A 15,406-nucleotide genomic window follows, 5' to 3' on the forward strand; every position below is an offset into this window, starting at 1 on the left:
AGATCAAGCCCCATGTCAGACCCCAAGCTCAGTATGGAGTCTGCTTGTCCCTCTCCCTCTGCTTTTCTCCCCGATCGTGCTCTTTCTCTCCTTCTCTCAAATAAATAAATAATATCTTAAAAAAAAAAAAAAAAGGTAAGGATTCCAGGAAAATGGTGGAATAGGAAAGTACCAGGAATCTCCCATCTAAACAACAGCTCCCTAGATAGCAGATCTGGCAGAATCTGCCTGATGCAATTATATATTTGTATTTCTGGAGTGTACTGAAGGCCTGCAACTTCCAGGGAAAGGTCTGGTTAGTAAGTTATGCTAATTTCAGTCCATTTCAGCTCTTAGCACAGTAGCAGCTAACCATGCCCAATCCCTCAGCATTCAAGGCAACCATGCATGCACTGAAGGAGCAGAATCAATCAGATTGGGGTAGGCAAAAAGACCCTGTCCCACAAATATCAAAGAATCTGTGCTCTGATCCCTAATTGCTGGTTCTGATCTCAGAGCCGCAAATAAACAGGTAGATGGCCAGTGTTGTTAAACCTCCCTATGCTGCTGCAAGAACCTAACAGCTGAAGTCACTTCCAAGAAATTTAAAAAGCCTATATACCTTTTTCCTCCTTCAATTTTCTGTTTCCCCTCCAAGGAAGCCAGACATTAGACTAGAACATTGAAGAGGAACTGCATATATGGGAAAAATTAGAAAGTGTCATATGATCAGGGAAGGCAAAGGCTCACAGAATATCTGAGAAGACCTCCAGTTTTCACCTCAGGCTAATCCTTGGCACTGAGTAGGCCTACAACAATAATGCAGAAGAAAGAAGGAAGAAGGAAGAAGGAGGAGGAGGGAAAGAACAAGAAAAATTAAAAATAAAATCTGGGAAGGGGGATAAGAACTCATTTTCAGAATTACCATATTATTACATTAAAATGTCCTGTTTGAATCAAAAAAGCATACAAAGAAACAGTAAATTATGGCCAATTGAAAGGGCCAAATCAAAGCAACAGAAACTCTTCCTAAAAAAGTGATGGTGGATCTACTAATAAAAGACTTAAGACAATTGTCTTAAAGGTACCCCCAAAACTAAAGAAATATGTGGAGATTATCAAGAAAATGATGAAATGAACCAAATGGAAATATCAACAAAGAGATATACAATCTAAAAAGGCACTGTGGGGGCACCTGGCTGGCTCATCCAGTGGAGCACGCAACTCTTGATCTTGGAGTTATAAGTTCAAGTCCCTCACTGGGGGTAGAGATTACATTAAAAAAGAATTAAAGGGGCACCTGGGTGGCTCAGTGGGTTGAGCCTGTGCCTTCAGCTCAGGTCGTGATCCCAGGGTCCGGGATAGAGCCCCGCATCTGGCTCTCTGCTCAGTAGGGAGTCTGCTCTCTGCCCCCTCCGCCTGCCTCTCTGCCTACTTGTGATCTCTGTCTGTCAAATAAATAAATAAAATCTTTAAAAAAATAATTAAAAATGATTCTATGCCTTAAAGTATAATCACTATGAAGAAAATTTTGTAAGAGGAAATTAAGGGCAAATATGAACAGACAGAAGAAAGAATCGGCCAACCTGAAGATAGGACGACAATGGAAATTATTGAGTCTGAGGAACAGAAAGAAAAGAGAGAAGACAAGTGAACAGAGTCTAAGGGACCTGTGTGACACCTAAGAGACCTATGGGGTTCTATCCCATATACATTATGAAGGTCTCAATGAAAATGGAGAAACAAAGGGGCAGAGATTATATATGAATATATAATGGCTGAAAACTTCCTAAATTTGATTAAAGACATGGATAGAAGCTAATGAATTCCAAGTAAAATGAACTCAAAGATACCCATATCAACACACATGAGAATCAAACTTTTCAAGCCAAATAGAGGCATACCTCATTTTGTTGTGCTTCTTGGATACAGTGTTTTTTAAAAACTGAAGGTCTGTAGCAACCCTGCATCAAGTAAAGTCTGTTTATGCCATTTCTCCAGCAGCATTAGCTCACTTTGTGTCTCTGTGTCAAATTTTGTTAATTCACTCAATATTTTAAAATTTTTTATTATTATTATATTTGTTATGGTTATCTGTGACCCATGATTAAGACCTGTTGAAAGCTCAGATGATGGTTAGCAATTTCTGCAATTTTTAATTAATTTAATTTTTAATTAATTTAATTAATAAATTATGCAAATTTTAAAATTAAGAAACATGTGTTTTTTAGACAATACTATCATGAACTTAACAGACTACAGTATAATGTAAACATAACTTTCATATACACTAGGAAACAAAAATTCATCTGACTCACTTTATTGCAATAATCATTTTATTGTGGTGGCTTGGGACCAATTCTAAAACACCTATAAGGCATGCCTGCACAATGAGAGAATCTTAAAAGTAGCAAAAGAGAAGCAACTAGTCACACAGCTGACAAGTCACAAGGGCTCCTCAATAAGATTATCAAGTATCTTAGAAGAAACTCTGGAGACGAGAAAGCAGTGGGCCAATATAGTCAAACTGCTAAAAGAATGTAAGTGTCAACCAAGAATATTACCTCCAGCAAAATTACCCTTCATAAGTGAGAGACAAATTAAGACATTCCCAACAAACCATAAGTGACTCTTAATCTCACAAAACAAACTGAGGGTTGCTGGGGGGAGGGGTGTGGGAGAAGGGGGGTGGGATTATGGACATGGGGGGGGTGTGCTTTGGTGAGTGCTGTGGGGTGTGTGGACCTGGCGATTCACGAACCTGTACCCCTGGGGATAAAAATATATGTTTATAAAAAATAAAAAATTATTTAAAAAATTTAAGACATTCCCAGTTAAACAAAAGGTAAAGAAGATCACTGCCAATATACCGACTCTACAAGGAATGCTAAAAGGACTCCTGCAAGTTGAAATGAAAGGACACTTGACAGTAACTCATCCTCAGTAAAGGTAAATATGTGGGCAATTATAAAAACCAGTATTATTGTAACAACTGTTTTTAACTCCAATCTTTTTTCTACATGACTTCAGAGATTAATATTTCCTTTAAATTGTGAGTATAAAAGCTAGTATTGCTAGCTTTTTCAGTTTATAACTACACATTTTGTTTTCAACATAATTTAAGAGGCTAAAACATTTAAAAAATTATTAATTTATGTTTTTGGACACACAAACATACAGACATAATTGTAAGACATCTATAACTGAAAGGGATGGGGACCAAGCTATAAAGGAGCATAGTTTTTGTATGTCATTGCTGTTAAACTAGTATAATTTTAAATTAGAGTATTATAACTTTAGCATATTAAATGTAATCACATTGTAACCACAAAGAAAACAGCTACAAAATATACCAAAAAGAAATGAATGGAATTTAAACATTTCACTAAAAATAAATCAACTAAAAGCAAAAGACAGTAATGCAGAAAATGAAAGACAAGAAATCTATAATACATAAAGAAAAAAGATAGAAAAATGACAGAAATATGTCTTTCCTTTTCGGCATTTACTTTAAATAGAATGGATTAAACTCTCCAACTAAAAGACAAAGATGGTAGGGGCCCCTGAGTGGCATAGTCAGTTAAGCACCTGACTCTTGGATTAGGCTCAGGTCATGAACTCAGGGTCATGAGATTTAGCCCGGAGTCAAGCTCTGTGCTCAGTGGGCCGTCTGCTTGAGATTCTCTCTCCTTCTCCCTCTGCCCCTCACATCTGGGTGCTCGCTCGCTCTCTCAAATAAATAAATCAGGGCTGCTTGGGTGGCTCAGTAGGTTGTAAGTATCTGCAGTAAGTATCTGCCTTCAGCTCAGTTCATGATCCCAAGTTCCTGGGATTGAATCCAGCGTTGGGCTCCCTACTCAGCGGGGAGTTTGCTTCTCCCTTTGCCCCTCCCCCCTACTCATGCTTGCTGTCTCTCTCTCTCTCTCTCTCTCTCTCTCTTTCACACATAGGAACTCTCTCCCTCTCTCAAATAAAATTTTTTAAAAATAAAAAATAAAATAATCTTTAAGAAAAAACAAGAAATAACAATGGTTGGCAAGAATATTAAAAAAAAGAAACTTGTACATTGTTGGTGGGAATGCAAAATGGTGCAGTCACTGTGAAAAACAGTACAAAGGCTCCTCAAAAAATTAAAAATAGAAATACCATATGATCCAGTAATTCTACTATTGGATATTTACCCAAAGAAAACAAAAATACTAATGAAAAAGATATATGTAACTCTATGTTTATTGCAAGATTATTTACAATTAGCCAAGATACAGAAGCAACCAATTAGCCATCAATAGATGAATAAGTAAAGATGCATTAAATATATCCACATATACACATACATACATACATACATACAATGGAATACCAATCGATAATAAAAAGAAGAGTGAGATTTTGCCATTTGCAACAAAGTGGATGGACCTACAGGGTGTACATTAAGTGAAGTAAGTAGGACAGAGAAAGACAAACGCCATATCATTTCACTTATATGTGGAATCTAGAAAACAGAAAGAAAAGAAAAAACAAACAGACTCTAAAATATAGAAAACAAACTGATGGTGGCCAGAGGGGAGAAGGGAGGTGGGGGGGAATAGGTGAAATATATAAAGGGGATTAAGAGGTACAAACTTTCGGTTATAAAATAAATAAGTCATGAAAATGAAAAGTACAGCATTGGGAATACAGTCAATATTATAATAACGTTGTTGTGTGACAGACGGTGACTGCACTTACTGTGTAATGTATAGAACTGTTTGATCAACATGTTGTAAACCTGAAACTAACAACACTGTATGTTAATTGTACTTCAATTAAAAAATATAGAGATGACAGAATGAATTTAAAAAACATAATCTACCTACATGCCGTCTAGAAGACTATCTTTGGATCAAAAGATACAAATAGGTTATACAGAGAAGTCCTAAAACTCAATAAAACAAAACAAAATAAAACAAATTCAAAAATGGTAAAGGATTTGAACAGACATTTCTTCAAAGAAGATACACAAATGGACAATGAACACATGAAAAAATGTTCAACATCACTAATCATGAAAGAAATAAAAATTTTAACTTACTTAACAGTATGGAAAAATGTTCAAAGATCGCAAATATATGGCCACCCAGAACTTCATCTCTTTTAAGTATCCAATGGTGATATTCCCTGTATCTCTACTGCCCCATCATGCCATGGACTATCCACTCTCCATCCTCTCTTTACTGTCGTGAGCAGAGTCAGTAGTGTCTTTAAAGCTAATCAGATTGAAGAACCAGGAATCAGGGGGTGGAAGTTGGGGTGGGACCATTCAATATGACTCATAGTGACTCACTAGCAAAATCTGTGCTTCCTGTCCCCACAGCTGTATGCTCTACTACCCTAAATGTCTTAGTTCCAAAGGGAGGAACACTTCCACCAGAAGACAAAGTAACAACCCCACTGACCTAAAAGTAACTGCCACCCGGCCACTTTGGGTTCCTTATGCCTCTAAATCAACAGGCCAAGATGTGAGTTTTGGCATTAGCTGGGATGATTGACCCTGACTACTGAAGGGAAATTGAGACTGCTACTGTACTACAGAGGTAAAGAAGAATACATCTGGAATACTGGAGCTCCCTTAGGACATCCCTTAACTACCACTGTCCAGCCACTGAACACAATGGGAAATTACCAGAACCCAATTCAGGCAGGGCTATTAATGGCCAGATCCGGAATTAAGGTATGGGTCATCCCACCAGGTAAAGAACAAAACCACTGAGATTCTTGCTCAGCACAAAGGGGATAGAGAATGAGAAGCAGAAGAATACAGCTGTAACTCCAGCTACAGCCACATGACCAGTTACACAAGCCAAGACTATAATGCTGGGAATATAACCTTATTTTGCTCTGAATGTGTGCATGTGTGTGTGCGTGCATGTGTGTGTGTGCGTGCATGTGGCATAGCAAATATCTGTTTTCTTCTCTCTTATCACCTTACATAAGATCTGTATCATTGTACTTAAGTATTTTTAACTTTATATTATAGTATTTAAGTTAAAGGCTATCAAGAAGAGTAAATTACCCAGGAACTTTGTATACTCTTCTAGGAAAATGCTTAGAATGTTCTGGTTGTGAAAAATAGTTGATCATGATGTTAGGCAGAAGCAAGACCTTCTTATTTATTAGAGACTCAGAATGGCTTAAGGAATGCCAAGTTGAGGGCGCCTGGGTAGCTCAGTGGGTTAAAGCCTCTGCCTTCAGCTCAGGTCTTGATCTCAGGGTCCTGGGATCAAGCTCCGCATTGGGCTCTCTGCTCAGCAGGGAGCCTGCTTCCTCCTCTCTCTGCCTGTTTCTCTGCCTACTAGTGATCTGCCTGTCAAATAAATAAATAAAATCTTAAAAAAAAAAAAAAAGTAATGCCAAGTTGGCAGGATGGACTGTGATTATTATTAATTTTATACATTAACTTCAGGTCAGACATTACTCCAAATAATTCTGCGAAGTTATCTTTTAGATGAGATTAACATTTAAGTCAGAAGACTGAGTAAAGCAGATTGTCCTCCCTGATGTGGGTGGGTCTCATCCAATCAGCTAAAAGTTTTTAACAGAAAACAAAACAAAACAAAACTAACTTACCTTAAAGAGCACTCTCTACCAGCAGACTGCCCTTGGACTCAAACTACAACAACAACCCTTCCCTTTCTTTTCAGCCTATTCTGGAGATTTTGAACTTAACCATGCCTCCAATCACATGAACCAATTCCTTAAAAAAAAACTCTCCCCACCCCACCCCCACACACAGATTGGTTCTGTTTCACTAGAGAATTCTAATATAGCCATATTTTTAAATAGTAATAAAATAGACTCTTTTTTTTTTTTAAAGACTTTATTTATTTGACAGTGAGAGATCACAAGCATGGGGAGTGGAGAGGGAGAAGCATGCTCCCCACTGAGCAGGAAGCTCAATGCAGGGCTTAATCTCAGGACCCTGGGATCAAGACCTGAGCTGCAGGCAGATGCTTAACCCACTGAGCCACCCAGATGCCTCTAGACTCCTTTCAAAAAAGACTGGTGGGTACCTGAGAAAATACTGAAATAGTCGACCACCAATGATCCATATAATTACAAGGGCGATGCATCACACAGGAGAAGGCCATTAGCGCTCAGCTCCAGTGCTACGGTTAACATCCATTCTGACCGGTTATTATACTCGGGGTTTTTAGTATCATTCTTTTTCACACTATAAATATGAATTCCAAGTAACCTCAATGTTCAAGTCAAAGCTATGAAACTTAACAGGGAAAAAAAAACACAATTTCATAACTTCAGAGAAGGGGAGCAAATCCTTAAATATGACAGCAAAACTACAAGCTAGGGGCACCAGGGTGGCTCAGTGGGTTAAGCATCTGCCTTCGGCTCAGGTCATATCCCAGGGATGGAGCCCCACATTGGATTCCTTGCTCAGTGGAAAGCCTGCTTCTCCCCCGCCTGTCACTCCCCCTGCTTGTGCTTGCTCTCTCTCTCTCCCCATATCAAATAAATAAATAAAATCTTTAAAAAAAATACTACAAGTTAGGTTTCTTCATACATAGAACCACACAAAATACATAAAATGAAGAACAAAATAAATGAAGCCTGTACAATGACAGCAGCATAAAGTGAGTGTAGTAACATGCCACAATATGGGAGATACAAAAACAATAAAGGACTAGATGCAACATGAAAGAACATCTAAAATATGTAAAGCAGTCCCATGAGTGGATAAGAAAAATACAAGCAAATCTATAAAACAAAATGAGCAAAAGACCTGATCTAGATTTAAAACAGAAATCTCAAACGTCCAACATTTGAAAAGATGTTCAACTGCATGAAAAATCAAGAGACTGCAAATTAAAATATAGTGAGAGAGACTTACATCTCCATCAGATGGGTAAAAATTAACAAGTATCAAACAACCAAAAGTTGGCAAGAATGAAGAACAGCAACTCTCATTTACTGTTTAGGGGAGTATAAATTGGTAAATCATTTAAAAAAATAGTTTGGCTTTAGTCAGTAAAGCTGGACATGTGGATCTGCTATCACCTTGAAATTCTACCACACCATGAGACACTCCTATGTATATGCACCAGGCTACGTATATAATAGTGTTCCAAGAGGCCAAAACTGATGACCCAAATTTCCAACAAATAAACAAGAAAAGAATGGATAAATTACACGTGTCATATGTTCACTGTAGATTAACATATAGTAACAAACTGAACCAACTATAAGTGTAGACATCTATAGGGACCAGTTTCACGATGCTGAATGAAAGAAGAAAGAATACACACAGTAATGAAGCCTACCCAGGTTTGAGAGTTCAACCTACCCACAGTGCCCCTGGTGCTTATCATGTCCTACCATTTTATCATAGATCTTATCTTCTTGGCCATCCTCTGTGTTCTTTAAGAATGCATCTTTGGTTTTGGTTGTGGTTGTTGCTCACTAATACAACCAAAGCACCTACAACAGTGCCTGGTATAATACAGTACTTAGTATAGGTATAATATAGTACTCAGTAAGTATTTGCTGAATGGACTAGAATAATTCCAATTATTTAAGTTCAAGAACAGGCAAACTAAACACCATATTGAATAGGGATATAGGGACGCCTGGGTGGCTCAGTTGGTTAAGCAGCTGCCTTCGGCTCAGGTCATGATCCCAAGGTCCTGGGATCCAGTCCCACATCAGGCTCCTTGCTCGGCAGGGAGCCTGCTTCTCCCTCTGACTCTGCCTGCCTCTCTGTCTGCCTGTGCTCACTCGCTCTCTCTCCCTCTGTCTCTGACAAATAAATAAATAAAATCTTAATAAATAAATAAATAAATAAATAGACCTGTTTTAAAAAAAAGAATAGGGATATAGATAGTAAAACTATAAAAAATTAGAATGAATACTATAAAAGTCATGGTATAAGTAATCTTTAAGGTAGAGAAGGCAAATGCAATAGAGGAAGGACACCCAGGAAATTTCTATCTCTTAGCCAGGGGTTTAAAATGTACACATGTATGTATAATAATATATATATGCATATATTTTATAAACATATATATATATATATTTATACACATACTATACCTCACAATAAGAAAAAACATTGAGAAAACCTCCATTAGTACATCTCCCCCATGCTACACCACTTCACTCTGATTTAACCATCATTACTCTGACCCAACCTAAGAGTCAGGTAACAACTAGAATGCTTCATACTAGAAAACAATAGCAAACGTTGTCTAGGAATCTCATAGAAATGCTGAGATTTATAGTGATCCTATTATACTATTTCCACTTGAATTAGGAGTCATCACACATCAAGTATTAGTCATCAGAAAAAAATAAAAGTTTTCACATCCACCAACAAGACATCAGTAGAAAAAAAACTACTTCTAAGTGTTACCTCTCAGATACATAGATTTAAGAAAAAGAGATACAGAAAAGAACAGAGATATAGATATATCTTAATTCAGTATGTAGGAAATATTTCAAATATACCTGTATGCTGCCAAACTCAACGTTCTCATAATGGAAATGTGCACATTCAGCCATCTTCGGAAAGTGACCTTTAGTGAAGGGTAACCTGAAGTACATGAAATAACTAAGTGAGATGCAAGATACTGGAATAGTTAAAATTATTAAACCTAAGGAAAAACTAAAATGGGTTGGAGAGCTCATGCAAGCGAAACTATTTAATAAGCACATGCGCATGAGCACACATATATCCACACAAAGCTTTCCCGAAATACAGTAAATCAAATGAGAATTACATTTAGAGCGCAGGTCAAAACCAAAATGAATTAAAAGAATAAATAAAAATAAAAAGCATCACTACACTCTCCTATCCTTGTCTCAAGGCAAGGCCCATAGAAAATCTATGCTTTCAGGGAATGTTACGAAAACTGTGAAGAGCCAACTGCTAATCAGAAGGAGCATTCCCAACAAAATATAAAACCAGATTTTACCTGTGAATGTTGTCGCAGCCCATCAGTCCTGGATTAGTGGGTCTGGATGCAGAATGAATATTTTTATCTTTGTCTTTTCTCTATTTACAATGAAAACATAGCTGCCTAACGCTCTGCCAGGTGAAAAGATGGCTTTTCTGGTTTTGTTTTTTAATACCAACTTAATGGGATGGTGGCGGGTGGGGTATTAAAGCTTCAGTTGGAAAATATGGAATGATTTGTCTGTTGGAAACTGAAATGGAATACCTTCAGATATTTTATATAGGAATCAACTACTAGCATCCAATTCAGGTTTTCTCAAAGGCAGAGCTGAGATATAGCAATCCCGTAACTCAAACAATAGGCTGATTTTTCTAAATGAGCAAGAGCATATATTAAGGGCACCAAGACAGACACACTTGGATTGCTCCTGTTGAACAAACACACCCTAACAGCCAATGACATAAAGTTGTCACAAGAACAAAATTAAAGTATATTTTTAGACAAGCAGATAATATTCAGATCTATTCCACTAATTGTTAAGTCATAATTTAGGCTTACAGTATAATTTAATGTATGGACAGTAAAAGCATATTTAGTAAGAAATCTAAAGAAAAGTTTTAAGAGAACTAAAAAACTGATTCCCATTTTAAAAATTCACTTAAAACCCACGGTACAATTCCACTTACTTTTTCACATGTTTAACCTTCATACTGGCTGTACTGCCACATGTCTTAAGACTAAGATCTCCAGGGATCTCTGGAACATCAGCTCCTCTCGCCTTAAAAAAATAAAAACAAAAGATTTAGGACTATTCCCTTAGTATAAATAGGTTTTAAAAAGCAGATTATAATTTTAATGGTTCTGCTGCCTGTACCAACAGCAATACATACTAATAATCTCTTCTTAAAACTATAACTTACTTGAGTCTTGATTTACTAAGAATAAGGAAAAAATATTAATCTAATTCAAATGCTTAACTGCATAAGAAAAAATTTTCTATGAAATATGAATTATTATACTCTTATAATCAAGTTTCAAAATCAGCTGTTATATTATCTGCCTCACCAAAAACTAAAATCTGGAAAAAATAACCTTGGTTACGGTGATTAATAAAAGTTAAAATGGCAATATGAACATAATTAGAAGATCACAACATGCATTTCTCACACCAAAATACAGGTGAAATCTGTTTCTAGCTTACTCTTTTGTCTGCCACAGTTTTCAGATATGATTTTTTTAATTCTAGTGACAGCTTTCAGCTGCATGATTTTAAAAACAAACTGAGGATCAGAAAGATCTTCATATTCTGCACAAAATAAATAGCATATCCAATTATCTATCGTAAAAAAAAATTACAATATATTACCTATGGTTTGTAACAGAAAAACTGAATTATTATAGCCAATGCCACAGAGTGCAATAGGGAAGAAAAAACAGGATGAGAAGTTAAAATGACTTAAGAGAGATTTGCAAGAATGTATACATAATAGAATACTATTCAGCCATAAAAAAGAATGAAATCCTTCCATTGGCAACAACATGGATGGATCTTGATGGGCATTATATTAAGTGAAATAAGTCAGAAAGAGAAAGACAAATACAAATGATCTCACTTATATGTAAAATCTAAAAAACAAAACAAACTCAAAAAACAAAAACAAACAAACAAAAAAACCAAACTCATAAATACAGAGAACAGATTGGCCATTTCGGGTGCAGGGGTAAGGGATAAACTCTAACTCTAGACTCTTAAAAAATATGCAGTGAAATTGATCATGTAAATGACAATTCAGGTTGATAATATCCTAGATGAATACTGTACAACTTAAAAATTATGATAAACAATATCTTTTTAATGACAAAAAGAAAATATTTTCCACTAATCATTCATTCAACTGAAAAGATTTTATCACACAATATTTTGCAACAACTTAGATCATCTTAATTTGCTAAAATAGTATGTAACAATATTCTCTCAATTTTTACGAAATTTGTGTACCAAAATTTACCTGACATAAAGAAGTTTGCTGTGCTTAAATTCCTATTAAAATTTTTAATAAAGTGGGTTTTCATTATTTATTCTGTAAATTATTCATATATTCACTTAAAAAGGGTTATAGCACATAGACACACAGTAGAAGAAAAGACCAGTGAACTTAAGAAGTAGCAAGAAAACAACGCACAAAAAATTGTTTGCTTTTTAGTTTTTGTGTGTGAAAGAAAAAGACCATAAAAAAAGTCTCACTGACCTATGCAACAACATAAAGCCATTTAACATACATGTAACTGGAAAAAAACCAAAACCGTACATGTCACTGAAGTCAAAAAAGGAGAGGAAAATGCCCTCTCTGGGGATGGTGATAGGGGGATTAAGAAGGAGAAGAGGAATGGAAAAAAACATTTTAAAAAATGCATTAAAAATTTACAAATTTTATGATGATTATGAACACACTGATCCAGAAAATTTCATAAATAAAAAGTCTGATAAACACTTAGGAAATTACACAGGGCCTATTATAATCAGGTGGCTAAAAAGCACTGATAAAAAGAAAATCTTAATAGCTGCCAAAGGGGAAAAAAAAGAACATACATTACATTCACAGGAATAAATAGAATAAAAGCAGAACATTTGGACTAAGCACTTTTAGTTGCTTTCTTAAGTAAGTGTCAACACAGAATTCTATATCCAGCAAAATTTATTTCACAAAAAGAATATGAAGTTTCCAGCCTCTTCCACTATTTATAATAAAAATTCTGGAGATAACAAAATGAGATAAAATATAAACATGCAACTACTTTAGAGCTCTAGAAAATTTAACAAGGCAGGTAGATTTGGAAGCACACTCGAAAGCTGAAGAGTGATTAATAAAGTGGCAGGGTGCCCCTTGTTTTCCCCCACTCTGTTATCTCCTGGATTGACCCAAGGACAGGCTGAATCAGGAGGTAAGTAACAGGTAGGGTCAGCAAAACTCTCAGGGTAATCCAAATTTCTGGCCAAAGGACTTGAAAACTGCCCCTTGAATGTGGGGGAAAGAGTCAAGAGATTTTTTTTCCCTCATTGATCTCTTCCAGACTGGCCCAAGAACAGACCTGACACCATTTCAGCTGTGGCATGGGCACATAAGATCCTAAGTGAAAACCCATTCTTCTGAATAGAAAAACAATTTTAAAAGGACCCTGTTATATAAAGATTGTAGAGATAATTTCCTATTTTTTTTTATTTTTTTCCTCAGTACTTAGACCTACCAGTAGCCCAGTCGGGAAAAAATATGTGCAATACCAGAGGCTAAAACTCAGAGAATGCCACCCTTCCAGTCCAAGAAATCAGGAAAAGCATCCTTTCAGAGCACTGTGTGTAAAATCCCTAAGAAAAATAAGATGTAGCAAAGGCTGTAAAACTGAACTGATGCCAAAACTACCACCTAAGGAAGAACAGAAAGAAAGCTCAGTCTGAACCCAACTAGGCTGATGCCTGACAGGACAAAAAAAAAAAAGTCAACATTCTCTAGAGGATATTAGTGGAGCCAGTCTCACAAAACAACATTCAAAATGTCCCTGATGCAACCCAAAATTACTAGATACATCAAAACCAGTAAAATATGGGCAATTCCCAAGGGAAAAGACAATCAAGAAATGCCAACTGTGAAATGAAACAGATGCTGGAATTACCAAAGACTTTAAAACATAAAGAGAATAAACACACTGCATTAGATATTGAAACCAATGGAAAGACAAAAATTCCTCGAGGAAAACCGTAAACCACACTAAAAGATTAAATAAAAATTTCAAAACTGAAAAATGTAATATCTAAAATAAAAAACTCTGACTTGACTCAAGAGCAGAATGGAAATAAGAGAGAAAAAGAGTCAGTGGAACCTAACAGACAAAAAGAAACTATGCTCTGAGGAGCATATATTTAAAATGTTTTAAAAGACTGAAAAATATGAACAGACCCATAGATACATACTGAGAAAAGAAAAAACCTATTTGAACTAATAACTCTCCTTCATGAAAATATAACAAATATGTTGACAGATTCAAGATCAACAAAAATAAAACAAACAAACAAAAAGAAAACCACAAAACAACACATAATCAAGCTGTTTACAACCAATATAAAAGAAGTGTCCTGAGAGCTACCAGAGAAAAAAAACCTATTACATATAAAGTAATAAGAATTGAAATGGCTGAATTTCTCATTAGAAACACAGAAGACCAAAAGACAGTGGAACAACATTTATAAAATGCTGAAAGAACTCTCAATACAGAAAACTACATCAAATGAAAATACCCTTCAGAAAGGACATAAAAATAAGGTCATAGTCAGATTTTTAAAAATTAAGAGAATCTGTTACCAGTAGAGGGGCTCTAAAAGAAATACTAACAAAAACTCTTCATGTAGAAGGAAAAATATCAGAGTAAAACATGGGTCTTCTCATACAAAGGAAGAGAAATAGAAATAATAAATGAGTAGGTAAATGTAAGAGATTGTTAACCTCTTAAGTTCTTTAAAATATTCATGCCAGTTGAAAGCAAAAATTGTAATACTGATCAATGAATGCAGATGTAATGCTTATAAAAGCTGTAATATTAATGGAGAAAGATAAAGGGACCTACATGGAGGCAAGGTTTCTACATTCTGCTTGAAGTGTAAAACAATAATTACAAATAGACTATTAAAAGTTCATTAAATGAGGGGCGCCTGGGTGGCTCAGGCATTAAGCATCTGCCTTGGGGTCAGGTCATGATCCCAGGGTCTTGGGATCGAAGCCTGTATCGGGCTCTCTGCTCAGCGGGTAGTCTGCCCCCCCCCTTTGCCTGCATCTCTGCCTACTTGTGATCTCTCTCTCTCGAATAAATAAATAAAATCTTTTTAAAAAAAAGTTTAAAAAGGATACCAATAATAGATTAAAAAGAAAACACCATAATGAGGCAGATCCCGGGAATGCAAGACTGGTTTAACACCTGGAAAGAAGCCCAATGTTTTGGGTTTGAATTTATTTCAGGAATACTAAGCATGGTTTAATAACAGAAAATCTATTATTATAATTATTTCAAACAGTAGTAATGCAAAGCAACAGACCTCAAATAGGATATATCCTCCTAGAGATAAAGGGAACAACATATTTTCACTAATACTTGCATTATTATTTAGAAACTATTAAAAGTAGAAGATGAAAGCAAATAAGTAATTGCTAATGTCATTAAAAACTAAGGTTTTTCAGCATAAGAGATACAAACATAAATCAAAGAAGTTATGTAGAAGCCCTTATCATTTCCTTTGTTTTAGTGGTGGGGGGTTTTGACTAAGGCTGCTAGAATGATGGAACAGACAAATGCAGAAGGTACACTGAGGGGTGCCTGGGTGGCTCAGTGGGTTAAAGGCTCTGCCTTCGGCTCAGGTTATGCTCCCAGGGTCCTGGGATTGAGCCCCACATCGGGTTCTCTGCCCAACAGGAAGCCTGCTTCCCCCTCTCTCT

The 15,406-nt window shown here is 36.0% G+C and overlaps 1 protein-coding gene across 2 annotated transcripts in view; it reads right to left on the bottom strand.

The window, feature by feature from the left end:
* Window positions 1-15,406, bottom strand: part of ARHGAP32 (Rho GTPase activating protein 32) — a 201,368-nt gene that overhangs the window by 151,356 nt on the left and 34,606 nt on the right. Inside the window, exons 3-5 of one of the 2 annotated variants that reach the window (XM_044258194.1) lie at window positions 10,613-10,704; window positions 9,945-9,986; window positions 9,478-9,562 (exon numbers count right to left, since the gene is read on the bottom strand). In XM_044258194.1, coding sequence (XP_044114129.1) covers window positions 9,478-9,562; window positions 9,945-9,986; window positions 10,613-10,704 — 219 coding nt within the window. The remainder of the gene's footprint in view (window positions 1-9,477; window positions 9,563-9,944; window positions 9,987-10,612; window positions 10,705-15,406) is intronic. The other variant, XM_044258195.1, reaches the window with a different exon arrangement.

This window comes from Neovison vison, chromosome 7 (assembly GCF_020171115.1).
Source record: "Neovison vison isolate M4711 chromosome 7, ASM_NN_V1, whole genome shotgun sequence".
NCBI lineage: Eukaryota > Metazoa > Chordata > Mammalia > Carnivora > Mustelidae > Neogale > Neogale vison.